Consider the following 25,209-nt stretch of genomic DNA (forward strand, 5'->3'; position numbering starts at 1 on the left):
GCCGTTTTTTGCACCCTTTCGATGTCCTCCGTCAATCCCACCTGGTAAGGATCTCTCACCGCGCAGCAGTATTCTAACAGAGGACGAACGAGTGTAGTGTAAGCTGTCTCTTCCCCACAATATTATCTATGTGGTCTTTCCAACTGAAGTTGTTCGTAATTTTAACACCCAAGTACTTAGTTGAATTGACAGCCTTGAGAATTGTACCATTTATCAAGTAATCGAATTCCAACGGATTTCTTTTGGAACTCTTGTGGATCACCTCACACTTTTCGTTATTTAGCGTCGACTGCCACCTGCCACACCATACAGCAATCTTTTCTAAATCGCTTTGCAACTGATACTGGTTTCGGATGACCTTACTAGACGGTAAATTACAGCATCATCTGCGAACAACCTAAGAGAACTGCTCAGATTGTCACCCAGGTCATTTATATAGATCAGGAACAGCAGAGGTCCCAGGACACTTCCCTGGGGAACACCTGATATCACTTCAGTTTTACTTGATGATTTGCCATCTATTACTACGAACTGCGACCTTCCTGACAGGAAATCACGAATCCAGTCGCACAACTCAGACGATACCCCATAGGCTCGCAGCTTGATTAGAAGTCGCTTGTGAGGAACGGTGTTAAAAGATTTCCGGAAATCTAGAAATACGGAATCAACTTGAGATCCCCTGTCGATAGCGGCCGTTACTTTCTGCGAATAAAGAACTAGCTGCGTTGCACAAGAATGATGTTTTCTGAAAAAATGCTGATTACTTATTGATGAAAATAAAGTCAGTGGTAGTCCAAAATTGTACATAATGTATTCTCTGATAATAGTTTTGAGCACTTTTAGTTAAGGAGCCCACATAAAGCGTAAATGGTTGCAGTAACGTACTAGGTCTCTTGCCAGCAAACAGTCTTGTGCCTATAGAGAGCACCATGATGGATACAGGTAACCACAAGGTTATTGTAGCTAGAATGAATACTGTAACATCCAAATCCAACAAAAATAAAAATGAAATATATCTCTTTAAAGATAGCAGATAAAAACTCGCTTGATGGCTTCTTAAGAACTAATCTCAGTTCCTTCCGGTTCAGTTATATAAGTGTGGATCAGATGCAGCTTAAAATAAAAGAAATAGTATTAATGGCAGTTGTGGGATTCATACCAAGTAAATTAATAAGAGACAGAACAGATCCCCCATGATACACAAAACGGGTCATGACACTGTTGCAGAAACATCGAAAAAAACAGGCCAGATCTAAAAGAACTCAAAAATGCCAAGGTTGGCGATGTTTTCTGAAGCTTGAAATTTAGTGCAGACTTCAATGTTAGATGCTTTTAATAGCTTCCAAAGTGGAACACCATCTCAAAATCTGGCAGAAAATTCAGATAGATTTTGGTTGTATGTATATTACACAAGTGGCAGCACATACTTAGTACATTCACTGTGCGATAGCAAAGGTAATGTTACCAATGACAGGCCAAGAAAGTGGAGTTGTAAACACAGTTTTCTGAAACACCTTTACCAAGGAAGATACAGTAGATATTCCAGAATTAAAATCAAGAACAGCTTTCGACATGAGTAGCTTAGAAGTAGATACCCTCAATGTAGCAAAGCAACTTAAGTCACTTAGTAAAGGCAAGTTTTCCTGTGCAAATTGTAAACCAGTTAGATTCCTTTTGGAGTATTCTGCTGATGTAACTCCATATTCATCAGTCATATACACTAACAGAAGACTTAGCATCCCTTAACTCATATTTCAAAAAATGTAGACTGAAGCCCAGTGCCAGTAAAACTGAGATTTTTGCGTTTCACCTTAACAACAAACAAGCTAACACTGAGCTCAAGGTGCAATTTGAGACAGTATTCTCTACCATAAGTACATAAAGTATCTTGGCACCACACTCGACCACACACTATTCCGTAAAGAAATATCAGTCCCTTGGGACAGCTGCCCAGAGCATCTGCAATTCATAGGGCTTTACCATTACTGTTTACCTCTGGTAACCTAAACACTAACTTATTTGCCTGCTGTCTGTTATTTCCTGTCTTGGAGTCCCCTTGCTGGCTCCCAACAGCCTTAAGCCTAACACTGTGTAAGTTGCTATGCTGTCAGTACATGACAACTGACATCAATTTATGTTAAGATTTTGGAACATATACCATATCTGAAGGACCTCGAGGAAAATGTTTTGTTAATACATAGTGACCACAGATTCAGAAAATGTCATTCTTGTGAAACACAACTGGTCCTTTATTCACACTACTTGATGAGTGCTATCAACAGGGCATCTCAAGTTTATTCCATATTTATGAATTTCTAGAAGGCTTTTGACACTGTTTCTCACAAGTGGCTTCTAATCAAACAGTGTACCTGTGGAGTATTGTCTTAGGTGTGCAACTGAATTCATGATTTCCTGTGAGAAAGTACACAGTTCATACTATTTAATGGGAAGTCACCAAGTGAAACAGAAATGATATCTGATGATCCACAGGAAAGTGTTGTAGGGCCCCTGCTGTTTCTAATCTATATAAAAGATTTGGAAAACAATGTGAATAGCTCATTTAGATTGTTTGCGTATGATACTGTCATTTAGCATCTAGTAACATCATCATAAGAACAATACAAATTACAAAATGAAGTAAACATGGTGTGTGTGTGGTGTGAAAAGCGTCAATTAACCCTGATCAATGAAAAGTGCGAGGTCCTCCATGATAACAGAAAAGAATCCATTAGATTTTCATTACATGATAAATAATACCAATTAAAAGGTTGCTGATTCAACTAGATACTGAGCGATTACAATATCTTAAACTGGAACCCACACACAGAAAATATTTTGTACTAGGCAAACCATAGACTGCATTTTATTGGCAGAACACTTAGAAGATGCAAAAAATTTACTAAAAACACTGCTCGCACCACAATTGTCAGTCCTCTGCTAGTGTATTGCCGTAGGATATGGGATCCTTACCCTATAGAATAAATGGAGACTATCAAAAAAATCCAAAGAAGGCAACTCATTTTGACATATCACAAAATAGGGGAGAGAGTATCATGGGTATGATACGCGAGTTAGGGTGGCAATCATCAAAACAAAGGCTTTTTCGCTGTGGCAAGATCTTCCCACAGCTTTCTCCTCAGAATGCAAAAATATTTTGCTGATGCCCAGCAAGACAGGGAGAAATTACCATTGTAATAAAATAATAGAAATCAGAGCTTTTATGGAAAGATTTAAGTGTTAATTTTTTGCACATACTATTCAAGAGTGGAGTGGTCAAAAAATATTCTGAAAGTTGTTCTGTGAACCCTCTGTTGAGCACTGGGATTTGCATTGCAAAGTAAAGATGTAGATGTAGACTGTATACCAAGGAGGGTCCCTCCCATCACGAACTGTTGACTTACGTACGTATCTGTACAATACATGGTCAACAATTCTTTTAAACTTAAGCCATAATTTCCCTACGAGTCCCCGCCTTGAACTAAAAGTTTCAAGTTCCTCATTGAGATTAGACACTATTGCCCCTTTGTGTAGTGTCCAGAAATATAAAATCTTTCTACTCATTTTAATTGCCCTTTTACCTTGATAATCATTTTTGCTACAACTGCTTCATTGTTGCTGATACCAGTTTCATTGTGGATATCCTTCAACAGTTCAGTTCAATTTGTTGCCATTAGATCGAATGTATTTCCCTCATGAGCAGTTTTCTGAACCACCTGTGTTGGGTAGTTATCAGAGAAATCATTAGTAATGTTCTGCAGGATGTCTTGTCATGCTCACCACTTATGAAATTGTAATAACACCAGTTGATATTCAGATGATTTAAGTCTATGGTGATCAGAGTGTGATTGGGAATTTATGTATTAGTGAACTGAGGTTTTCCCCAAAATAATGATACTGAATTACACTCAAGATGGCCACAGTTTTGTATCTTTTCTGTAGAGAAAAATGCAGTCTGTAATGTAAAAAGGCAGCAGACATTTTTAAATAAAATACGCTTAGTATTGACCTACTTTAAACAACCCTTCCAATGTTGCCTATGTTTCTGCCAATAACCACATTTTGCTGAAATTTAGAGAGAATGTAGATATCTAAACAAAAGATGGCGAGGAAAGGACTATTTCCAGATAGTAAGATAGCTCTTAGGATTATATTAAGAGAGATCCACAAGTTGTGTTGGAGGACCTTCTGATCACACACACACACACACACACACAACAGAAAATAAAAACAATTTTTTGCCTGTTTCCATTTATATTTTGCTTGCGCCATTTTCCTACATTTACATGTCTGATGTACATCATAAATTATTAACCAGTTATTTTCCAACTGTAATGCTTGTAAACAGTAAAAATGTTGTGTAGCTTAACTGTTATATGAGTAATACTGCAGGAAAACTGAGGGAGACAAACATTAATGGCACTTATAAAGTTCATAATTTTTATTTGGTGGTTGTCATAGTGAGAAATGTTCTGTAAATCTCTATATACTTAAAGTTCTGCTTGTCTCTGTTATACTATTGTTAATTTTAAAGTTTTGGAAAGCCTATAAACATTGATATTCATCTTAATTAATTTGTGTTTAGTTTGCAGTGCCCTACCTTGAGACAGAAGCAGGAAGAAACTGCACACTTCGTCGATTTTTTCCTGAAGAAATATTTTTCTCAGAGCAGTTTTGTAGCTCAGATAGAAATGCAAATAGAAACTCATTATCAGCGAACTGTTCAGTTAACCATGAATATAATCATGCAGTGAAGACAGCCAAGGTAGGAAAAGTCTGATTTTCCCCTTTGTATGTTTATCTTTGTCTGGTACTTCCTCTTCTTAAATTATGAAGACAGAAGATCTTGTTTCTGTCTTCTGTAGCTAACTTGGAGTGGTTAATATGTGATTTGTTTGTTTCTTTTTACCTTTGGTTGTAATGTTCAGAACTTTGAATACTGTAAAAATATGTAATCACTAAGTAGTGACAACCTGCATTAAAACACTTATATGGAGATCACAATTTAAGTTCGTGAATGAGGTTTCCCACTCATATGCGCAAATGTGTTAAGTTACGTGATGATTTGAATGAAATTATTCTAAATGAAGACTACTTACAGCAAATGTGATAAAGTTCTTCTTCCTCTTTTGGTCTCATGAGAAATCTATTATTTGTATTTGTAACAAAAACAACACTACAGAATTTGTAAAAAACCTGCTAATCCCATAAGTAATTATTTCACAGGATTAACATCTAATACTGATTGTTATTAGAATGACAGCAACTAGTTAAACACTTTGCAAAAACTTTATAAAATATTTAGATTGTGACCAATTGCAAGCATTACTTGCTCATCTTCAAATGGATTGCATTAAGTATGGTTTCTTCATGTAGAAAGTTCAAGCTCGTTTTTGGAATGCAAGACAGACTAACCTTGGGATTTCTGTGGCTAATGGAAAAAAATTGTTTTAATAATTCTTGATAGTAAGACCAATGAGTTACATTCTAATTCAAAGAGATTTAAATCTGAGGACCATGCAGACAAGAGCTTTAGTTTTATGTTAAGAGAAGAGTGACTTCTTCAGTTTAGGCTCATAGCCACTCTTAAATGAATCTAAAGATGGTTTGTTTGTAAATCCAAAGCATGTCAAGCATAAAAATATTTGGGAATACCATAAGGCCAAATAAAAACTGTGATAGCTGTTCTTTTCAAATTGTTATGGATTATTTATATCTACTTCATTAGAATATGTATTAGAAAATCTAACTTCTTGAAGAAGAACCTACAAGGTGACTATAGGTGAAGATTATGTATTATTTTCATTTTGGTACAATCAGTACTTACTTTCTGAATGATGACTCCAAATAGTAAATTAATGAGAGCAAATATGTTGAGCTTACCATTCGTTTGTTTTATAACCTAGTAAAACTGTGAAGAGCAAAATTTGCTGAATGTAGCTGCTCACTGGAACATTTTGCTCTATTGACTGACTCCTGTTTGTATGATACATTAATTGTTGGTTTTATTTTATTTGCTGTTTAGTAGAAAATACTTATCTTCATTTTTTGGCATACTCTGACACTGCAGTGGCTGTAAAAGAACAGCGAGTATCTACTCCACCTAATTTGCTGCAACTTCCTAACTTCTTCACAGTGTAGCTAATGATTCGATATGCCAAGAGAAATTGTAAGTAATCAGGTTGACATGAAGTTTTACTTTCGCAATTACATGTTTATTGCACAAAAACTGATAGAAAACTGACCCCGAAAAACAGTAACAAAGCTGGGGTACTTTAAACCGCAACAAAATTGCTTCTTCATAGCTGATTTTCCACTGCTTATGTATCATTCCAATCATTACAGACAGTAAATTTAAAGATTACAATCAAAATTAAGTCGTTCCTCCCACATTGCACAATAGTTTTACTTGGTTCTAAGATTTTTAGATTAAAATTCACAAAATGAGTTCGCTAACAATGCGTTTTACAAGTCACTTATATCATGGGAGTTATTAACTGGAAAGTCTTGCTAACATGTACATAAGTTCTTTACATAAATTCAGATATTCATAGAGATTACTAGGATAATGTCTCTTTATAAATAAGCTCTTAATAATTCCTTGCACTCATTAACAATTTCAGCAGTGACTGTATCTATAACTGGATTAATCGTAACATTTGTATCATCTGAAAAAAAAAATATATAATGTCTGCTTTGACAAATTTTTAAATAGATTTTTTCAGTTGTCATTTTATGTGGCTTGTGAAAAATCCTGATGTAATTCAGAATCATGAATCTTGTGTCCAACATCTGTTGAAATAAAGCATATTTGAACACATTTCTTCATTTGAAAACACCAGGAAAAATACACAAGAACTTAGAATGGTATGAAGAGGGCAGCAAAGTTGTTACTAGGTTTATTTGTTTATTGTTCCTGTGAATCTAGATCTGTTAAGTGTACAAAAGATATTGGGTCAATCTTTAATTACTGTACACCTTTCTTGAAAATATAATGTAATTGGATACCTAAAAAATCTACTCATCAAGTGGCGGTAGGAGAAAAAATATATGTAGATTAAGTAAATGAGCATGCTTTTGGAGCCAGTGGCTCCTTTTTCTGTCCAAAGGGTTGAAGGGGAAGGAAGAGGGATGAAGGAAAAGGACTGGTGAGGTTTATGGAATGGGGAGAATTCGGAAAAGTCACCCATAACACTGGACCAGGGGAGACTTACTGGACATGATAAGAAGGAAAATCTTTCTTTCTTATCCTATCTGGCAAGTTTCGTCTGGGTGACTTTCCCAAATTCTCCACATTTCCTAAACCTCTCCAGTCCCCTTTCCTTCATTCCTCTTCCTTCCCTTTCAATTCTTCTTCCAGACTAAGGAACCACTGGCTTTGAAAGCTTAAACTTTATATATGTTTTCTTCTGCTGCCACTAGGTGAATAGATTGTTATTTATTAAGTTACATTATATTTTCAAAAATGGTTAATTTTGTTTATATATACACATTTCGCGAAATTTTTACACACATCAGTTTGCTGGTCAGTTGTAAATAAAATCAGAAACAATGAAACGGAAACTAAAATTAGTAATGTACAATTAACTGTGAATAATGATGATATCTCTAATCTCTTTCTAGTTGTCAATGTTTTTAATGATTATTTCATAGATACTGTCAAAAATTATGTCTCTATGAAATAGGATATACAGCACACGTTTGAGTAGAGTATCAAACAGACATGCTGTACACTACCTGCAGTGAGCACATATGACATTCTGCAGCATATTGATAGCCTCAGAAACAAAATATCAACAGGGTTAGATGAAATTTCTACGTATCTGTTGAAGAAATGCTAACATGAAGTAATGAAACCACTAGTTCATCTAATAAACTGTGTTCCCTGACAAGTTGAAACTAGCTGTAGTTAAACCAATACACAAAAAGTGGGAAATAAAGCATGTACAGAACTAGAGACCCATTGCCCTAATCTTAACTTTCAGCAAACTGATAGAGAAAATTATATTTAAAAAAATCCTGAAACATTGCACCAATGCTGACACATTGTATGATTTCCAGCATTGTTTCAGAAGAGGTTGAAGCAGCAATACAATTTGTCCATCATGTACCTGAAAAAATAAATGAAAAATCCTAAGTGGCAGGAGTATTCCTGGACCTGTCAAGGGCTTTTGATAGAGTATGTCATGACGTGCTCTTATCAAAAATTGGAAGAGTGATGTCACTGGAAAACTCATGTAACTGTTAGAAACATATTTTAAGGGTAGACAGCAGTGCTTGGTAATTATATACTCTGACAGAAAAATACTGGAGAGGAAGGGTCAAATATAAGAAATAAACATTTTGGTGTTCCTCAGGGCTTTATAGGTCCAGTCCTATTCATATGCTATGTAAATGATTCCCCAAGTTCTCTTAACAATAAGCAATTGATCACTATGTATGCAGATGATGCATCTGGTGTCTGCTGTGCAGGCAGTGAGCCCAGCATAGTGGAAGAGATACATAACCTTATTGAAATGGCAAGAGCTCACTTTGAAAGAGACAACCTAAAAGAGAAAAAACTAATATTCATTTTGAACCAAGTGTTCCAAACAGACAAAATACTGTGATTGATGAAAGTCTACCAAAAACCTGTGCAGATTGTAAATTGCTGAGTTTATGCATAGATGATCAACTTTCATGGAAGCGGCAAGCTGGTTATGTCTGTAAAAATAAATTACACTCAGTCAGTATGTATTAAGAAAATTATCACCGTACCTTAATTCTGAAACCCTGAGGACTGTATATTAAGGATTAGTGTACCCTTTCTTGTCTTATAGAATAATACTGTGTGGTGGGACATGCCAAACTAATATGAAAAGGGTTTCCATACTGCAGAAGTGAGCCTTGAGGATCATAGCAAAAGTAAAACCAGGAATTTCTTGCAAATCCCTATTCATTATACACAATATTCTCATGTTTTATTCCATGTATATACTAGAAACTATAATGTTAGTGAAAGAAGAAACTAAGATCACAAAAAGAAAAATGGATATTTATAACTATGAAACAAGGCATGAAAAGACTTTCATATGGTTAACAGAAGATTGACTTTAACAACGAAAAGCCCCTATGTCAAAGGAGCTGATTTTAGTAACTTGTTACCAAACAAAGTTAAGATATTGAGAGGGGATACTTTTAAAAAGCAAGTCAAACAGTGGCGTATCCAAAAATGCCCTTATAACTTGAGTTTATCATGAATTATAATGTAATAATAAATAATGTAAACAAAAACCAACTGTAATTGTAAAAACTTTATACTTAGCTGAAAATGCACATGCATGTAAAATTACACATTACAAGCAATAAATTGAAAATTTAAAGTTTAGGAAAAGGTAACATTACACAATATTTTACTATTCTATTCACTTTACAAAAACAGTCCTAATTGGTGCTATAGTTCTGTTTTTATAGATACTCTCTTGCTGTATAAAAGCAGTGCTTCACCAAGTAATCCCTCCCTGTTGATTTGAAATCGTTTCTGTCCATTATCATTTTTGTGGAATTTGGTAATGCATTGTACAGTCTGATGCAGCAAAGGAGTGTTTGCATCCAACAATAATTCTAACCTATAAAAGTATAAGAAAATACAGGACAAGAACAACGTGTAGCAATGGTACTCCATTAAGGTTGCAGGCGATATTTGTCTCCAACAGAAAGAAAGAATTAATTTAAATTTTACTTGGACAGACATGCAACTGAGAAGCGGAATTAATACAAATATAATTATTATGAAGAGTAGTAGGAAACTGAATGGTGATGACTGTTATTGTGTCAAAGTTTGTACCAAATGGCTCAAGAAGGGCAAAAAGCAATCATTTTCCTGTCTCCACCCCCCTCCACTCCTCTTCCCCCCCCCTTCCCCTCCCCTTCGCCCCCACACACACTGACACAATACAGTCATGAAGATGAGAAAAACATACTATCTTTTCTTTTGTGACAAATCATTCTACTCTTTGATGGTTCTTCTCAAATGTTAAACCTCAGCTGGTGTTTGAGAGAGCTAACAGGCGCTTATCAAGTTTACTTTGAAGCTCATCGAATGGGAGTACCAAGTCAGTAAATTACGTTTATAAACTGTTCCTAAAAGTAGTTCGCTACCAATGAAGTTAACATTTTTGGTGAATCAGTTTTTTGTCATTGAAGTAGTAGTTTGGTAGCTCCTCTAACATATGGCATTGACCATAGTAGACTCCTGTACGTATAAGGGTAGCTATGAATCTAAACCCAAGATGTTGCCCTTTTCAATTGTCTGCCCTCTTTATATTAAAACAGCTTGCTCAGTATGAAGATAATATTGCCTTCATTCAAGAAGTGGTATTGCTTGTTCAGGAATATAGATTAATGCTTAATCACATTCGTTTTGAACAATAAAAAACTATGTCTGATATGTAAATTGAATTAGTGTGGTAGGAAGTATTATTTCCTTCATAAAGATGGATTGATGTTGTAAAATATCATAATTTACTAATTGTTTATTGCCTTCATTCATGTAAACTTTTCTTTATTTTTTTATCAGTACTTCTTTTCAGGTAAAGCCACAACATCCATTTGTGAAAGCGAAACTGACGAGCCCTGCTGGTAGCCGTGAAGTACAAGCTCTGCTTGCTCATTTTAGAGCATGTGGGGGGCGTCTTCCATTAACATATGATAGACCTGTATGCCTGCCTCAGCCACTTCTCAACTCCCCAACATCACAGCAGCAACAGCAGCAGGAACAGGAAGTTATAGATGCCCTCCATCCAGCCAATCACCAACACATATCAGTGTTGTTCTGTAGCTATGCATATGAGTCAAATAATGCGCCAGCATTCTGTGTGAATCCTTGGTAAGATGCATTCTCATTTCTTAGATAAGTTAATAAAGATTTTAATGTAAATTTAGTTGTGTTATGCCTATTGTTTTCAGCTGTTTGTCCAAGTGACACAAAAGGGCTTGGAATAGTGGTTTCACATCGTTTAATTTCATCATCATTGTTTTCTTCAAATTGCCCAGTACCATTTTAGCCAAAATTTGGGAGTGAGTCACCCTTTACAACTTCATTTAGTGGTAATATAGTAAGTCAATGTAGTCAGGCTGTCTTTATAAATGTAAAAGAAAAAGCAGTTGTTGCCTCTCATGGCAGTGGAGAAAATGTGACAGTTGACATTTTAATGACACCTGCTAAAATGTACAGTTGGGAACACAAAACCTTGTAAAACAGAGTTTGGTCTTTGCTATGAAAATGCTTACATGTGAAGTCATACTGCCTACTTTTGTTGAAGTTTTAACATGTAGCAACAAAGTTTGGCACCTAGCAGTTGGCACTGCTGTGCAAGAATGTAAGTATAAAAAAAGTAAATAAATAAATAAAAAATAAAAAAATAGTTCAGAGTTTAGTAAATTTTCTTTAATTTTATTAGCATTTCTGTCTTATTACGTAATACATGATACTTATAAGTGTCTTTTATGACATATTGCACCAGGCAAAAACTATTACAGGAAACATAAAATGAACTGTACTGTAAAGTACCTATGTATGTATGTATGTATGTATGTATGTACAGACACACACGATTACACACGTATGAAAAGCCAGACCAAATAATAAGATTAAACTAACAGGTTTGAGGTTTTAAAAAAGGTCTTTGATATATTTTGATATGTTCCTGATTTTTCAGCATTTTGAAAGCTATAGGTTTCCATGATTTCCCTATTAATGTAAGCCTTAGCTTGTGGTTGACAGTTGCATTACTGCAAGCCAATGTGATAATTTGTTCCTTACGTTTCTTGTTTGTGGGTGCCACAGCTCCCTTCTTTTGATGCAAGCATTTGCGTAGGAAGCGTCTTGTAATTTACACCACTCTCATCACAATTGTATGACTGTTTGCTAGAAATTCCCACCTATTCATTTAACTTCAAATAGTCTTTAAAACCTTCACACCTTCTTTGTCAGGCGATAAATCCTCTCCGCTAATGGTTTTCTGGTGAGTACTGAATTGTTTTTCCACTGATCAAACCATCCATCATTGACATTGATGCACTGCTGCTCAAACTACAATGCCTTTTCCTGCTGTATCAGCCCAGTAATGGGCAAACTTTTTCCTCTTAAATGTTCATGCAACAAAAATAAAACTTCCTCAGCTTCATATGCTTACCTTTCAACAGTGTCTCTCTTACTTTTCTTCCCAACTTGCATTAGCTAGGAAAGCACATCACTTCACAATTTCTGCTGGATTTTTCTTCCAGTTGCAGTAGTACTTTTTCCTATCTCTAACTCCAGAGCATGGCCGTTGCCCCAGCATCCAGTCGGATTACAGAACATAATTTCTAATCCATAGACACTACAAGGTTTTCTTTTTCATTTATCACCCATTTTGGACACTTGAATCAAAACACAGAGGACTGCACAAAACATCAGTTTAACCATGCACACCCTTTGGACACCTGATATGCAACTGAAGAAACAAAGAACACAGGGTTACTAGCAGAACTGCTCTGTATGTGTCTTCATTGTTGACTGTGAGCACCTGAAGAGGGCTTCTAAGTATCGTTGAGTGAAGAGTGATTCTGGTAATTTATTCACTATTAACAATAGATTATGTACCTTATAATTTTAACTTTTGAATTGTTAGAATCATAAAACATTTTGAAAGGCCACACAGCATTGTAACTGGCACCCCCTCACTAAAGCTTTGAAAAAGTACAATATGTACAATAAATTAATCCTCATTTTATCACAGAGAAGCATTATTATGATATTAATTAAGTAGGCTGGATAGTCTAGAGCTGGATAGTTGAGAGTCTACCATACTTGTTTTTTAGGGAAATCCCATTTCATTTCAGCAGTAAATCAAATGAGCAGGTCATTCACATTTGTATGGTATAAAGCCCCTGTTGGTATAATCAGAAATGTGTGCTTACCTTTGCAGAGAACATAAAAACACTAAAGTATGTGGTGTAGAGTATTGGGTTTGATTTAATACACTTGATTCAGTAGAGATTTAATATTGTTCTGCTATTGTTGTTATTTGATTGTTATCTTGGGTGATATAATGAGACTACTACTACTCATTGATCAGTTGGAAAGAAATGTAATACAGATTCTTCTACGTTCCTTAAATAATTATATGTAGAAATATGGAACCAACTTGAGATCCCTTGTCAACATCACTCGTTACTTTTTGTGAATAAAGGCCCAGTTATGCTTCACAAGAATGATATTTTCTGAACCCATTGCTCACTATGTGTCAATTGGAGCTAATTCTTGTAAAGATATTTGATAATGTTTGAACACAGTATATGTTACAAAATCTTACCTCAGATTGAGTCAGTGGGGTCCATAATTCAGCAGATTACTTCTGTTTCCTTTCTCCTATTTGGGTGTGACCTGTGCACCTTTCCAGTCTTTTGGAGGGACATTTTGTTGAACGAGCAGTTGTATATGACTGTTAAATAGGGAACTATAATGTCAGCATACTCTGAAAGGAACCTGACTAGTGTTCAGTCTGGATTGGAAGATGTGCTTTGTTGAGTGACTTAAGTTGCTTCACTAAACTGGGGGTATCTCCTAAGTTACTCATTGCCCCCATCTGCAGCCAAAGGCTTTTGAAAGATTCTTTCATTCCACCCAAAGTACTGCCTATTTCTAAATGTGCTAGAACTGGTGATACTTTTTAAGCTGCCTTTTGAAAGAATTAAAAGATGATGACTGTTAAAATGTTTTCATTTAGGTATCCAATAGAATCAGTGGCTTACTACAGGTACTTTGAAATTCTTCTGTCAATTCATGCCTTATCTCTTTTGCGATTATGCCACACATTCTTGTATATATACTGATAAACTTGTCAAATGTAAATTATGAATCATTGTAACTGATGCCCAGGATGTCAGTGATATTGTATTTAATTTTTCATTCAAGCAAACTTATTTTCTGGGTACATTTTGTGAAAAAGTGTCCACTGATAGCGGTACTTTATCACTTTAAAATTTTTTATGTGTAGTATCATATATGTGAGCATATTTTTTGTTACAGAAACTTTTAAATGTGTTTTACAGGATTGTGAACATGGAGTTTTATGGTCGCAATGATATTTCACTGGGGAATTTCCTGGAACGTTACTGCTTCCGACCATCCTACTTATGTCCTTCCGACACTTGTGACACTCCAATGTTGAGTCACGTACGACGATTTGTTCATGATGCTGGCTGCGTACATGTGTTGCTAAAGGAACTGGATCAGCCACTTCCTGCAACAAACAACGAGATTCTTATGTGGAGCTGGTGTAATCTGTGCAACACTGTTAGTATTTCTTTTGTTTATCATAAAATTACAGTTTATCAAAATCATGTCTGAATGCCAATTGGTAACAGTCGTTTGATATAGAGCAGGGGTAGTCAAGGTTATTTACCGACCACTCAGTTTTGTATTTCTGTTAGTAGTAAAATTTCGACAGCCCACTGGTTTCACAGTAATGGAACTGTATGCTATATAATTTATGAAGCAAAGTTACAGCAAGTTAAAGCATGTAATAATAATAATAATAATAATAACAACAACAACAATAATTAGACACACAATAATTTATATCAAAATTTTATGAAAGCCCAATGAAAATGGTTTTAAAACTCCTGATACAGAGCAATATAAGTCATTGAATCTGTGTGTTATTGTATCATATTGGAGTACTAATTTTAAAAATTGGAGTCCTTAATAATCGCTTGTTATATTGTTGTTGTTGTTGCTGCTGCTATCTTCAGTCTGGAGACTGGTTTCTCCTGTAGCACCACCTTTCAGCAACTTCCATTCATTTCTTGTCTGAACAATTTATCATCCACATTTGGGTTTCCTACTGAACTACATTCCCGACAAATACTTCCAAAAAATATTTACAACATGTAAATTGATATTCAATGTTAACAAATTCCCCTTTTTCAAAAACTCTGTTTTTATATATTGCCAGTCAGTGTTTTATACTCTCTCTACTTTGGCCATCATTACTTATTTTGCTAGCCAAACAGCAAAGCTCATTTACTACTTTTAGCATCTCATTTCCTAGTCTAATTTCATCAGCATTGCCTGATTTGATTTGACTACATTCCATTATTCTTGTTTTACTTTTCATAATGTTCATGTCATGGCCTGTTTCCAAGATGCTATACATTCCAGACAACTGATCTTCCATTCCTCTGCTGTCTTTTGCAACAATTATTATTACTGAAAATGCACAATAAGTTTAAGAAAAATATCAGTATAATGTAAGCCAGACTATGCTTAATGCTGAAACAGACCAGTCAAAACGTGTCAGGACTGCCATATGCAAATTATGTACACATGTTATATGAAAAAATTAAAATTTTAGAGCATTATGGTCAGATGCGTCATTTCCTGAAAACACAAGAGTGCACAGTGCCAGGTGAAAAATAGCTGTTTGCCTGCACATTGCTTTCATCAACTTATGCCTTCTCAAAGTCATTGGTGAATCTCACATACTTAAGGAGTTTTATGAGCTTTCATAGACTAATTGCAATTCTCAGTTTTCTACTAGCCAATTAAAGTTTGCTGTTTGCATTATCCATTATTGAACTTACAATACCATTACACTAAATTACTTAACATATTCTTGTTGCTGATTATTTTTTGTAGTTGTGCCTGTTAGTCCTCTGTCGTTTGAAATAAATGTTCTAATTCCATTTGTACTACTGATTTCTAAAAATTTTATTTGAACATTGAGGTTAACATTTATTTTCTTCATTTATAAACTGGACCTTCACACACATATCCATCCACACATATACAGACACAAGCAGACATATTTGGTCTTTAAATATGTCTGCTTGTGTCTGTATATGTGTGGATGGATGTGTGTGTGTGTGTGTGTGTGTGTGTGTGTGTGTGTGTGAGTGTGTGAGTGAGTGTATACCCGTCCTTTTTTCCCCCTAAGGTAAGTCTTTCCGCTCCCGGGATTGGAATGACTCCTTACCCTCTCCCTTAAAACCCACTTCCTTTCGTCTTTCCCTCTCCTTCCCTCTTTCCTGATGAGGCAACAGTTTGTTGCGAAAGCTTGAATTTTGTGTGTATGTTTGTGTTTGTTTGTGTGTCTATCCACCTGCCAGCGCTTTCGTTTGGTAAGTCACATCATCTTTGTTTTTAGATATATTTTTCCCATGTGGAATGTTTCCCTCTATATATATATATATATATATATATATATATATATATGTGTGTGTGTGTGTGTGTGTGTGTGTGTGTGTGTGTGTGTGAGAGAGAGGTGTGTGACTGATCGCTGTTTAATGTTCTCATTACTCAGAAGGTGCTTGTCTTTGTCTCATTTCATAGTTGATTGTCTAATATTTGTATAGGTTTTTGAAAGAAATTTTTACATTTTTTTTTTTTAATACGAATATACACAAAAATGTGTTTTCTGTTCGTGTCACAGACTTCTCCTGTAGTGCCAATGACACACAATGCATGGTCACTGTCATTTGCGAAATTCCTGGAACTTAGGTTTCATGGTGGTGTGTATACAAGGCGACATCACAGCTGCCAGCATTCATTACATCATGATCATTATCTGTACTTTGGACTTGGAAAAATTGTAGCATCTTTCAAGTAAGTAACAGGATCTGATCTACGCAGTGTGTAAACAACATTACATGCAATCTCTGATAAATTCAAATCACTTATCAATAAACCTAATTTTTGGCCAATGTACAGGATTTGCATAAAAAGTATCAGGAAAACTTTTGGAAAAATAGATTTATTTCAGATATTGCTGCAATGCTTCAAATTACAGCCCTAAATAGTGTCAACACACTTTTGCCCGTGGCTTTCTTACAACTTGAAGGCTCCCTGATAGATGGATTCTGGAAGATCCTTAAGGGTATGAGTGCAAGCTTCTTTGATGGCACTTTGAATCACATGATGATGTCTTTGACAGAGGATTTCACTTTTGGAATAGGAAATAGTTTGCTGGTGCCAAGTAGTGACTGCAAGGCCATTGGTGAATCATCACAATGCCTATTATTGTAGTCAGTGACCTTGGAGCAGGTGTGGCTGAGTGGATTGTAATGATGCAATTCCCAATTTCAGGTGGTGGCTGGCCTCATCTGGTTGACCTTTCTCTTAAGTCTTTGTAGCACTTCTGGGTAAAAAGCACCATTTACTATCGGCCCCTCAGGTGCAAATTCACAGACACCAGTGTGTGTAAATGTAGATTCATCTGTGAATAAAATGTCTTGGACAACATGTCTGTGAACATCCAACCATTTACAAAATTGTTGTCTGCTTACTGAGTCACCTGGATGCAGATGTTGGATGGGCTGCACATGGAATGGGTACAAGCCCTTGGAAGATATTGCACATCAGACTTGTTTTTGTAGAATGTCGAGCTGACGGCTAATGCATTGTGTACTGCTGGGACTCCATTGTACCATTTCAGTAATGCCTTCCCTTTCCACGACTGACTGGATGGGCTGAAGTTTTTCTGTTACATATACCCTGGGTAGTGTTCTGGCATCACATACTGTTTGAAAAACCCTGGGAAATAATTTGGCATAGGGAATTTGTTGATCAGGGAAACATTTTGGGCATTCTGTCACAGTTACATGTGCACTGCCATTACAGTACCTGTACACAAACAGCATGTATGCGTATTCTGCATAGGTGAATGTAAGTGGCATATTGGTATTCATGGGCACAGGTGAGCTTCCTCAGTTAAACAACACTCAAGCATGACACGCACACGGCCTCACGACTGCTCACTGATCCATCTCACGATTGCACACTGGGTACATTTGCAGCTGCTGCCATCTGTTGGAAACCCGCTCGCCTCTTGTAGGATGGATCAGTCATCTATCGCACCATTATACGGTCCACCACAGTGCTTGCACTGAATTTATGTAAGTAATAGTCACACATGGCTTCATATTCCTTCGTGGGTATGTGTAGTCTTCAGCCCACTCCAGTTCCAAAATAATAAAAAATCGAACACATGTTCATAGAACTATGTTGCTTTATTTTTGCCAGTAGAATCACCCCACAAATTATTGACATTTGTCCTGAATAACACTGTGTATGGTGTTAGTTCTTCAGACACATAATATTTTACAGGTTTATCATTCAAAAATTTGTTTACTGTATAACAGTATTTACTTTTCTGATATATTTTCACGTCTGTTTCAATATTTTATAGATTTAGTTCAAACTTCCACTATCAAATTTTATTTATACATTTCATGCCCATATAATGTTGAGTTTATTCAAGCATTTTTAGTCTGTGGCTAGGTAACATTTAACTTACTCATTGTCTACAGTAATTATTGGTAGCATTCAATTATATTTCTGCCCTACATACAGCTCAACAAGTATGTAAACATTGTGTAGTCTCGCACAGCTGGAGAGGCCCTCAAAAATTTGTAGTTTCGCTTTGTGAAAATGAAAGTTTGCTATATATACATGTTTGGAATGCAAATTATATGTAGCTTTTCTATTAAAGGGCTGCAGAGTTATTTCTTTGATTTCACAGTAAACTGGTTTTCTCAGCTCCCAGAAAATCAGTCCATGCATGGTACCAGTATGTGCCAAAGAGCCATGTGTGAATATGTGATTCTTTTCATGGGTCATACCCACAGATTGAATTGATTAGAGAGATAAGGGGTCAAATGTTGTAGATAGCCCTTGACCTAGAATGATTTGTTTACCTACTAGAAGAATGGGCATTCTGTAGCTGCTATTTTGTCAAAAACTGACATTTTGAGCCCATGACTGTGTACAAAATACAGGTTGTCTCTTACACAGAAGATAACAGCAACTAGCCACTTTTTACAATGCTATTTATTTATTTAAACAGTGCCATTACCAGTTTTGAGCCAATAGGTGCATCTTCAGATTACTAGTTCATGTTTTACCTTACATACAGGAAATGTAATGTAAAACATGAACTAGCCATCTGAAGATGAACCTATCAGCTCAAAACTGGTAACGGCACTGTTTGAATAAATAAATAGCATTGTAAAAAGTGGCTGGTTGCTGTAATCTTCTGCGTAAGAGTCATTTAACATGACACTGTACAATGTCATTTAACATTACACATTACACTGTACAATGTCATTTAACGTTACACATTTCCTCCAGACCAGGCAAATTGAGGAAATTGGTTGGTCCTTTTCAATTAGGTGTAGTCTAGGGTGGACCTTAGGTGGCTCACCAAAGCACCATTTCGTCATGGGTGGTTCCAGAGAAAATCTCAAAAAACGTCTTTTTTAGGTACAAAAAGTAGCAATTGTGGGGATGGCAATAATTTCTGTTCAAGGCAGATCATTGACATTTACTGATATTCTCAAAAAACTTCAAATTTTTTAAATGTCATTATCAGTTACCGAGATCTAGAGGTTTGAAGTTAACATATTTATGCAGAAAACAAGAAAAACTGGTTTTCAGCTATTTCTACGCCATGGGTCACAATTATGTAAATGACTAACCATAGAAAATGGCTCAAATTTTAACTGTACATTCTTTAGACATTCATGTAGAAATGCCATTTTCCTGTTTTTGAAAATCTGTATCTGCTATCAAGATACACCCAGAAAAAAATGATTTTTGAGTATCAACATTGGGGATTCAAAATGTGTACCATATGCTTTTAAGATGATGATCTTGGGGAACCTTGCAACATTCTTTTTGTGTCGCTGTCCATTTCAAAGATCTCGAGGTTCAAAGTTACTACATATACGCACATGAAATGTGCATGTAATATCCCGTCTGAGACTTAAGCATAATATTAACTGGTGTAGTGAATACATGGCAAGGGTTCTAGAGTCAGCAAAAGAATTCTGATGTCACCAAACTATGTTTTTAGTCAACATTTTTTCACTAATAAAACCTGATGACATGCTGTCTCTGTACAGTGGGCACTTCACGCCTGTACAAATATGTCCAAAGTGGGACTGCAGTGACAAAAAATAACTTAAAATGACTGCCAAAATTTATGTAAAACTGGAAAGACTGTAAATTCAGTAAAATGTTTCTAATAAGGTTTTTCTCTTTTAAGACACACATGATAAGCTGGGCATTTTTGATGAGCTACAATCTATGAGCAAAGTATATGGAAAAAAATGTAAAGCAAATGATTTTGTGTTAACTTTATATTATGCATACTTATGTGTTGTTTATATGTGTCAATGTTTAATTGTAAATGTGTTGAGGTATGTAATGGAATGGCTGCACTGTTAGAGGTGCCATGTCATGGATTGCACGGGCCCCCCTGCCTGAGGTTTGAGTACTCCCTCGGGCATGGGTGTGTGTGTTGTTCTTAGCATAAGTTAGTTTAAGTAGTGTTAAGTCTAGAGACTGATAACCTCAGCAGTTTGGTCCCTTAGGAATTCACAGGTTTTTTGAGGTATATAAATAAACTGTCAGAGCGTTACTAACCTATATAATTTGCTTTAGACAAGCAACACACCCTGCTACAGCAGTGAAAAGAAAGGAACCAGTAGAAAAATACTCCTGTTGGAGCACAAAAGGGCAAATATGTTCCTCTTTAAAAGACTCTGACAGAAAAATGGCCAACCAGCTGCCTCAATCCTCATTCCACATTCCTCATCAAAAATTTTGTCATGTGAACCTATTCACAATTTTTTGTGAACCTATTCACAATTTTTTATGCTGAAAGAGAGTGACAGAGAAACAGTGATTGTGGAATAGAAAGAAGACAGTGCAATGGGAGCGAAAGGTAGAGGAGACAATCATGAGATATGGATGGTCGGTCAGATACAGTGGCAGCTAAAGAGAAGGAAAGATGGATGGAGACAGAAGCAGTGGGAGAGAGAGAGAGAGAGAGAGAGAGAGAGAGAGAGAGAGAGAGAGAGAAGACAGTGGAAATAAAAAATAAAGTTGAGTGGAGACCATACATATCAATGGAGAGACGTCTACAGACGTTAAAGTAACCTCTGGCGTGCCACAGGGGAGTGTTATGGGACCATTACTTTTCACAATATATATAAATGACCTAGTAGATAGTGTCGGAAGTTCCATGCGGCTTTTCGCGGATGATGCTGTAGTATACAGAGAAGTTGCAGCATTAGAAAATTGTAGCGAAATGCATGAAGATCTGCAGCGGATAGGCACTTGGTGCAGGGAGTGGCAACTGACCCTTAACATAGACAAATGTAATGTATTGCGAATACATAGAAAGAAGGATCCTTTATTGTATGATTATATGATAGCGGAACAAACACTGGTAGCAGTTACTTCTGTAAAATATCTGGGAGTATGCATGCGGAACGATTTGAAGTGGAATGATCATATAAAGTTAATTGTTGGTAAGGCGGGGTACCAGGTTGAGATTCATTGGGAGAGTGCTTAGAAAATGTAGTCCATCAACAAAGGAGGTGGCTTACAAAACACTCGTTCGACCTATACTTGAGTATTGCTCATCAGTGTGGGATCCGTACCAGATCGGTTTGACGGAGGAGATAGAGAAGATCCAAAGAAGAGCGGCGCGTTTCGTCACAGGGGTTATTTGGTAACCATGATAGCGTTACGGAGATGTTTAATAAACTCAAGTGGCAGACTCTGCAAGAGAGGTGCTCTGCATCGCGGTGTAGCTTGCTTGCCAGGTTTCGAGAGGGTGCGTTTCTGGATGCGGTATCGAATATATTGCTTCCCCCTACTTATACCTCCCGAGGAGATCACGAATGTAAAATTAGAGAGATTCGACTCGCGCACGGAGGCTTTCAGACAGTCGTTCTTCCCGCGAACCATACGCGACTGGAACAGGAAAGGGAGGTAATGACAGTGGCACGTAAAGTGCCCTCCGCCACACACCGTTGGGTGGCTTGCGGAGTATCAATGTAGATGTAGATGTAGCCTTGGATCACTGTGCAATAGACAGCATAGAAGTGTATATGGCATCATTGTAAATTGAAATGATAGAATTTCACACAGAGCCTAATTTAATCATTACTTACATTTGGTTGAAGAACCATGAAAGAAGTTATATATGTGGAAAAATCCAGGAGACACAGGATTATATAGAGATAAGACAGCGATTTTGGAACCATATTTTAAATTGTAAGACATTTCCAGGGGCAGATGTGGATTCTGACCACAATTTATTGATTATGCACTGTAGATTAAAACTGAAGAAATTGCAAAAACATTCAAAATTAAGGAGATGAGACCTGGGTAAGTTGAAAGCACCGGATGTTGCTGAGCATTTCAGAGAGAGTATTAGGCAACATTTGATTAGAACGAGGGAAAGGAATGCATTAGAAGACAAATGGGCAGCTTTGCAAGATGAAATAGGAGCAGAGGATTGGAAGAAAGACAAGCTCTAGTTAAAATCCTTGGATAACACAAGAAATATTGAAGTCAATTGATGAACAGGGAAAATATGAAATTGACAGGAAGTGCAAAATGACTAAGCAGGAATGGCTAGATGACAAATGTAAGAATTTAGAAACATATATCACTAGCGGAAATATAGATTCTGCCTACAAAAAAATTTAAGAGGCCTTTGGAGAAAAGAGAATCAGTTGTGTGATCATCAAGAGCTCACTTGGAAAACCGATACGAAGTAAAGAAGTGAAAACTGAAAGGTGGTAGGAGTATACAGATGGATTATACAAGGGAAATGTGCTTGAAGGCAACATTATAAAAAGAGAAGAGGACATAGATGGAGCTGAGACAGTAGATATAATTCTATGAGAAGAATTTGACATAGCAGTGAAACACTTAAATTGAAACTGGGCCCCTGTAGTAATCAACTTTTTCTCCAAACTACTGATGAAGAGCCAACCATCACAAAACTATTCCCTCTGCTGTGCAAGACATATGTGACAGACAAAATACCCTCAGACCACAAGAAGAATATAATAATTCCAAAGAAAGCAGATGCTGACAGGTTTGAATATTAGCAAATTATCAGTTTAACAAGCCATGGCTGCAAAATCCTAAAACACATTCTTTATTGAAGAATGGAAACACTGGTAGAAGCTGACCTCAGGTAAGATCAGTTTAGATTCTGGGGAAATGTAGGAACATACAAGGCAATACTGACCCTACTACTTCTCTTAGAAGATAGATAAGGAAAGCAGTCAAATGTTTATAGCATTTATCAACTTGGAGAAAGCATTTGACAACATTGACAGAAATACTCTAAATGCGAAGATTTTTAGGTTAGGCTTTACCGTGACTGTTACTGACATTAAATGAAACAACAAGTTCACTGTTACCAGTCACCGTTTTATTTATTTCCACAACGCGTTTCGAAGGTTTAAACCTCCATCATCGGGTGGATTTACATTAGTAAGTATTACATTTGTGTGTGTGTTGTGTTACGATTTTTGGAGGAACTTGTGGCACTCCCTAGTGGAGAAACGAAACGCTATTTCAGAATATGGTTTAGGATTACTTTTTGACGAAAAAATTGAACTGATATCTAATGGGTAAACATTAAATAAGTAAACTGCAGTACCTTCAGTGATCACAGGTTCCTTTTGCTGTCGTAACACATCACATGTATACTGCCACATTTGTAAACAAATATGGGCCTCTGGAATCAGCTGGGGTGCAAGGTTCGTATAGCAGAAGTGAAGACATAATCGCAAAGTGCAAAGAATAATACATCATAACAATATTATTACAGAATAATTGCTTTAAGCATTTAGCGGTGTTTTGTTTTGAGGTGTCAAATATATGTGTGTGTACTTCAGGTGGTATATAAATCCAATTCTGACAAGTTAAAACAGCAAACATTCATACTCGTTTATACAATCAGGTGAAATGTTAAAATGGCTTAAACTTCATACTTATTGATAACAATTAGGTGAAATGTTACAGACTATAATTACAATGATCTAATTGGCTACAACAGTAAAACCATACTTACATTACACTCTTTGATTGGGGTTAATAAACAGATGTGAAGTGAGGGGCTGGAGGCAGAAGGAGAGGTAGAGAGAGAGAAAAAGTGTGTGTGTGTGTGTGTGTGTGTGGTGTGTGTGTGAAAGGGGGAGAGAGAGAGAGAGAGGGGGGGGGGGGAGAGATAAAAGAGTGATTATATGAGAGGAAACATTTACATGGCAAGGAGTCTTAAGATTGCATGTTGCATATATTAGCTGCCTAAAGGTTGGGGTAATACGTTGTTAATGCTATAAACATATGCAGATAGATATACATTTGTGCCAGTAGTTGATGTACATACAGTTTTAAGCTGACAAGGGGGTACAAGCTGTTGGTGTGATGAATTATCTGTGAATGAGGTCAATCTCTTGTAGTCTTGGCAGCTGTCAATATTTATGGTAAATATTAGGTGTGTGTGTGTGTGTGTGTGTGTGTGTGTGTGTGTGTGTGTGTGTGTGCATTTTTATGAATGTAGGCAGTCGCTGGAAAACGGAGATGATGCTATTGTAAATATTGTCATTTAAGATAACACTCCTGGAAATGGAAAAAAGAACACATTGACACCGGTAAGTGTGTCAGACCCACCATACTTGCTCCGGACACTGCGAGAGGGCTGTACAAAGCAATGATCATACGCACGGCACAGCGGACATACCAGGAACCGCGGTGTTGGCCGATCGAATGGCGCTAGCTGTGCAGCATTTGTGCACCGCCCGCCGTCAGTGTCAGCCAGTTTGCCGTGGCATACGGAGCTCCATCGCAGTCCTTTAACACTGGTAGCATGCCGCGACAGCGTGGACGTGAACCGTATGTGCAGTTGACGGACTTTGAGCGAAGGGCGTATAGTGGGCAATGCGGGAGGCCGGGTGGACGTACCGCCGAATTGCTCAACACGTGGGGCGTGAGGTCTCCACAGTACATCGATGTTGTCGCCAGTGGTCGGCGGAAGGTGCACGTGCCCGTCGACCTGGGAACCGGGACCGCAGCGACGCACGGATGCACGCCAAAACAGTAGGATCCTACGCAGTGCCGTAGGGGACCGCACTGCCACTTCCCAGCAAATTAGGGACACTGTTGCTCCCTGGGGTATCAGCGAAGACCATTCGCAACCGTCTCCATGAAGCTGGGCTACGGTCCCCGCACACCGTTAGGCCGTCTTCCGCTCACGCCCCAGCATCGTGGCAGCCCGCCTCCAGTGGTTGTCGCGACAGGCGTGAATGTGAGGGGACGAATGGAGACGTGTCGTCTTCAGCGATGAGAGTCGCTTCTGCCTTGGTGCCAATGATGGT

The 25,209-nt window shown here is 37.0% G+C and overlaps 1 protein-coding gene across 1 annotated transcript in view; it reads left to right on the plus strand.

Annotated features, from left to right (window-relative positions):
• Positions 1–25,209, plus strand: part of LOC124788540 (1-phosphatidylinositol 3-phosphate 5-kinase) — a 407,657-nt gene that overhangs the window by 180,948 nt on the left and 201,500 nt on the right. Inside the window, exons 14-17 of the mRNA XM_047255810.1 lie at positions 4,583–4,762; positions 10,569–10,864; positions 14,074–14,317; positions 16,455–16,627. Coding sequence (XP_047111766.1) covers positions 4,583–4,762; positions 10,569–10,864; positions 14,074–14,317; positions 16,455–16,627 — 893 coding nt within the window. The remainder of the gene's footprint in view (positions 1–4,582; positions 4,763–10,568; positions 10,865–14,073; positions 14,318–16,454; positions 16,628–25,209) is intronic.

The sequence above is a fragment of the Schistocerca piceifrons genome, chromosome 3, assembly GCF_021461385.2.
Source record: "Schistocerca piceifrons isolate TAMUIC-IGC-003096 chromosome 3, iqSchPice1.1, whole genome shotgun sequence".
In the NCBI taxonomy this organism is placed as follows: domain Eukaryota; kingdom Metazoa; phylum Arthropoda; class Insecta; order Orthoptera; family Acrididae; genus Schistocerca; species Schistocerca piceifrons.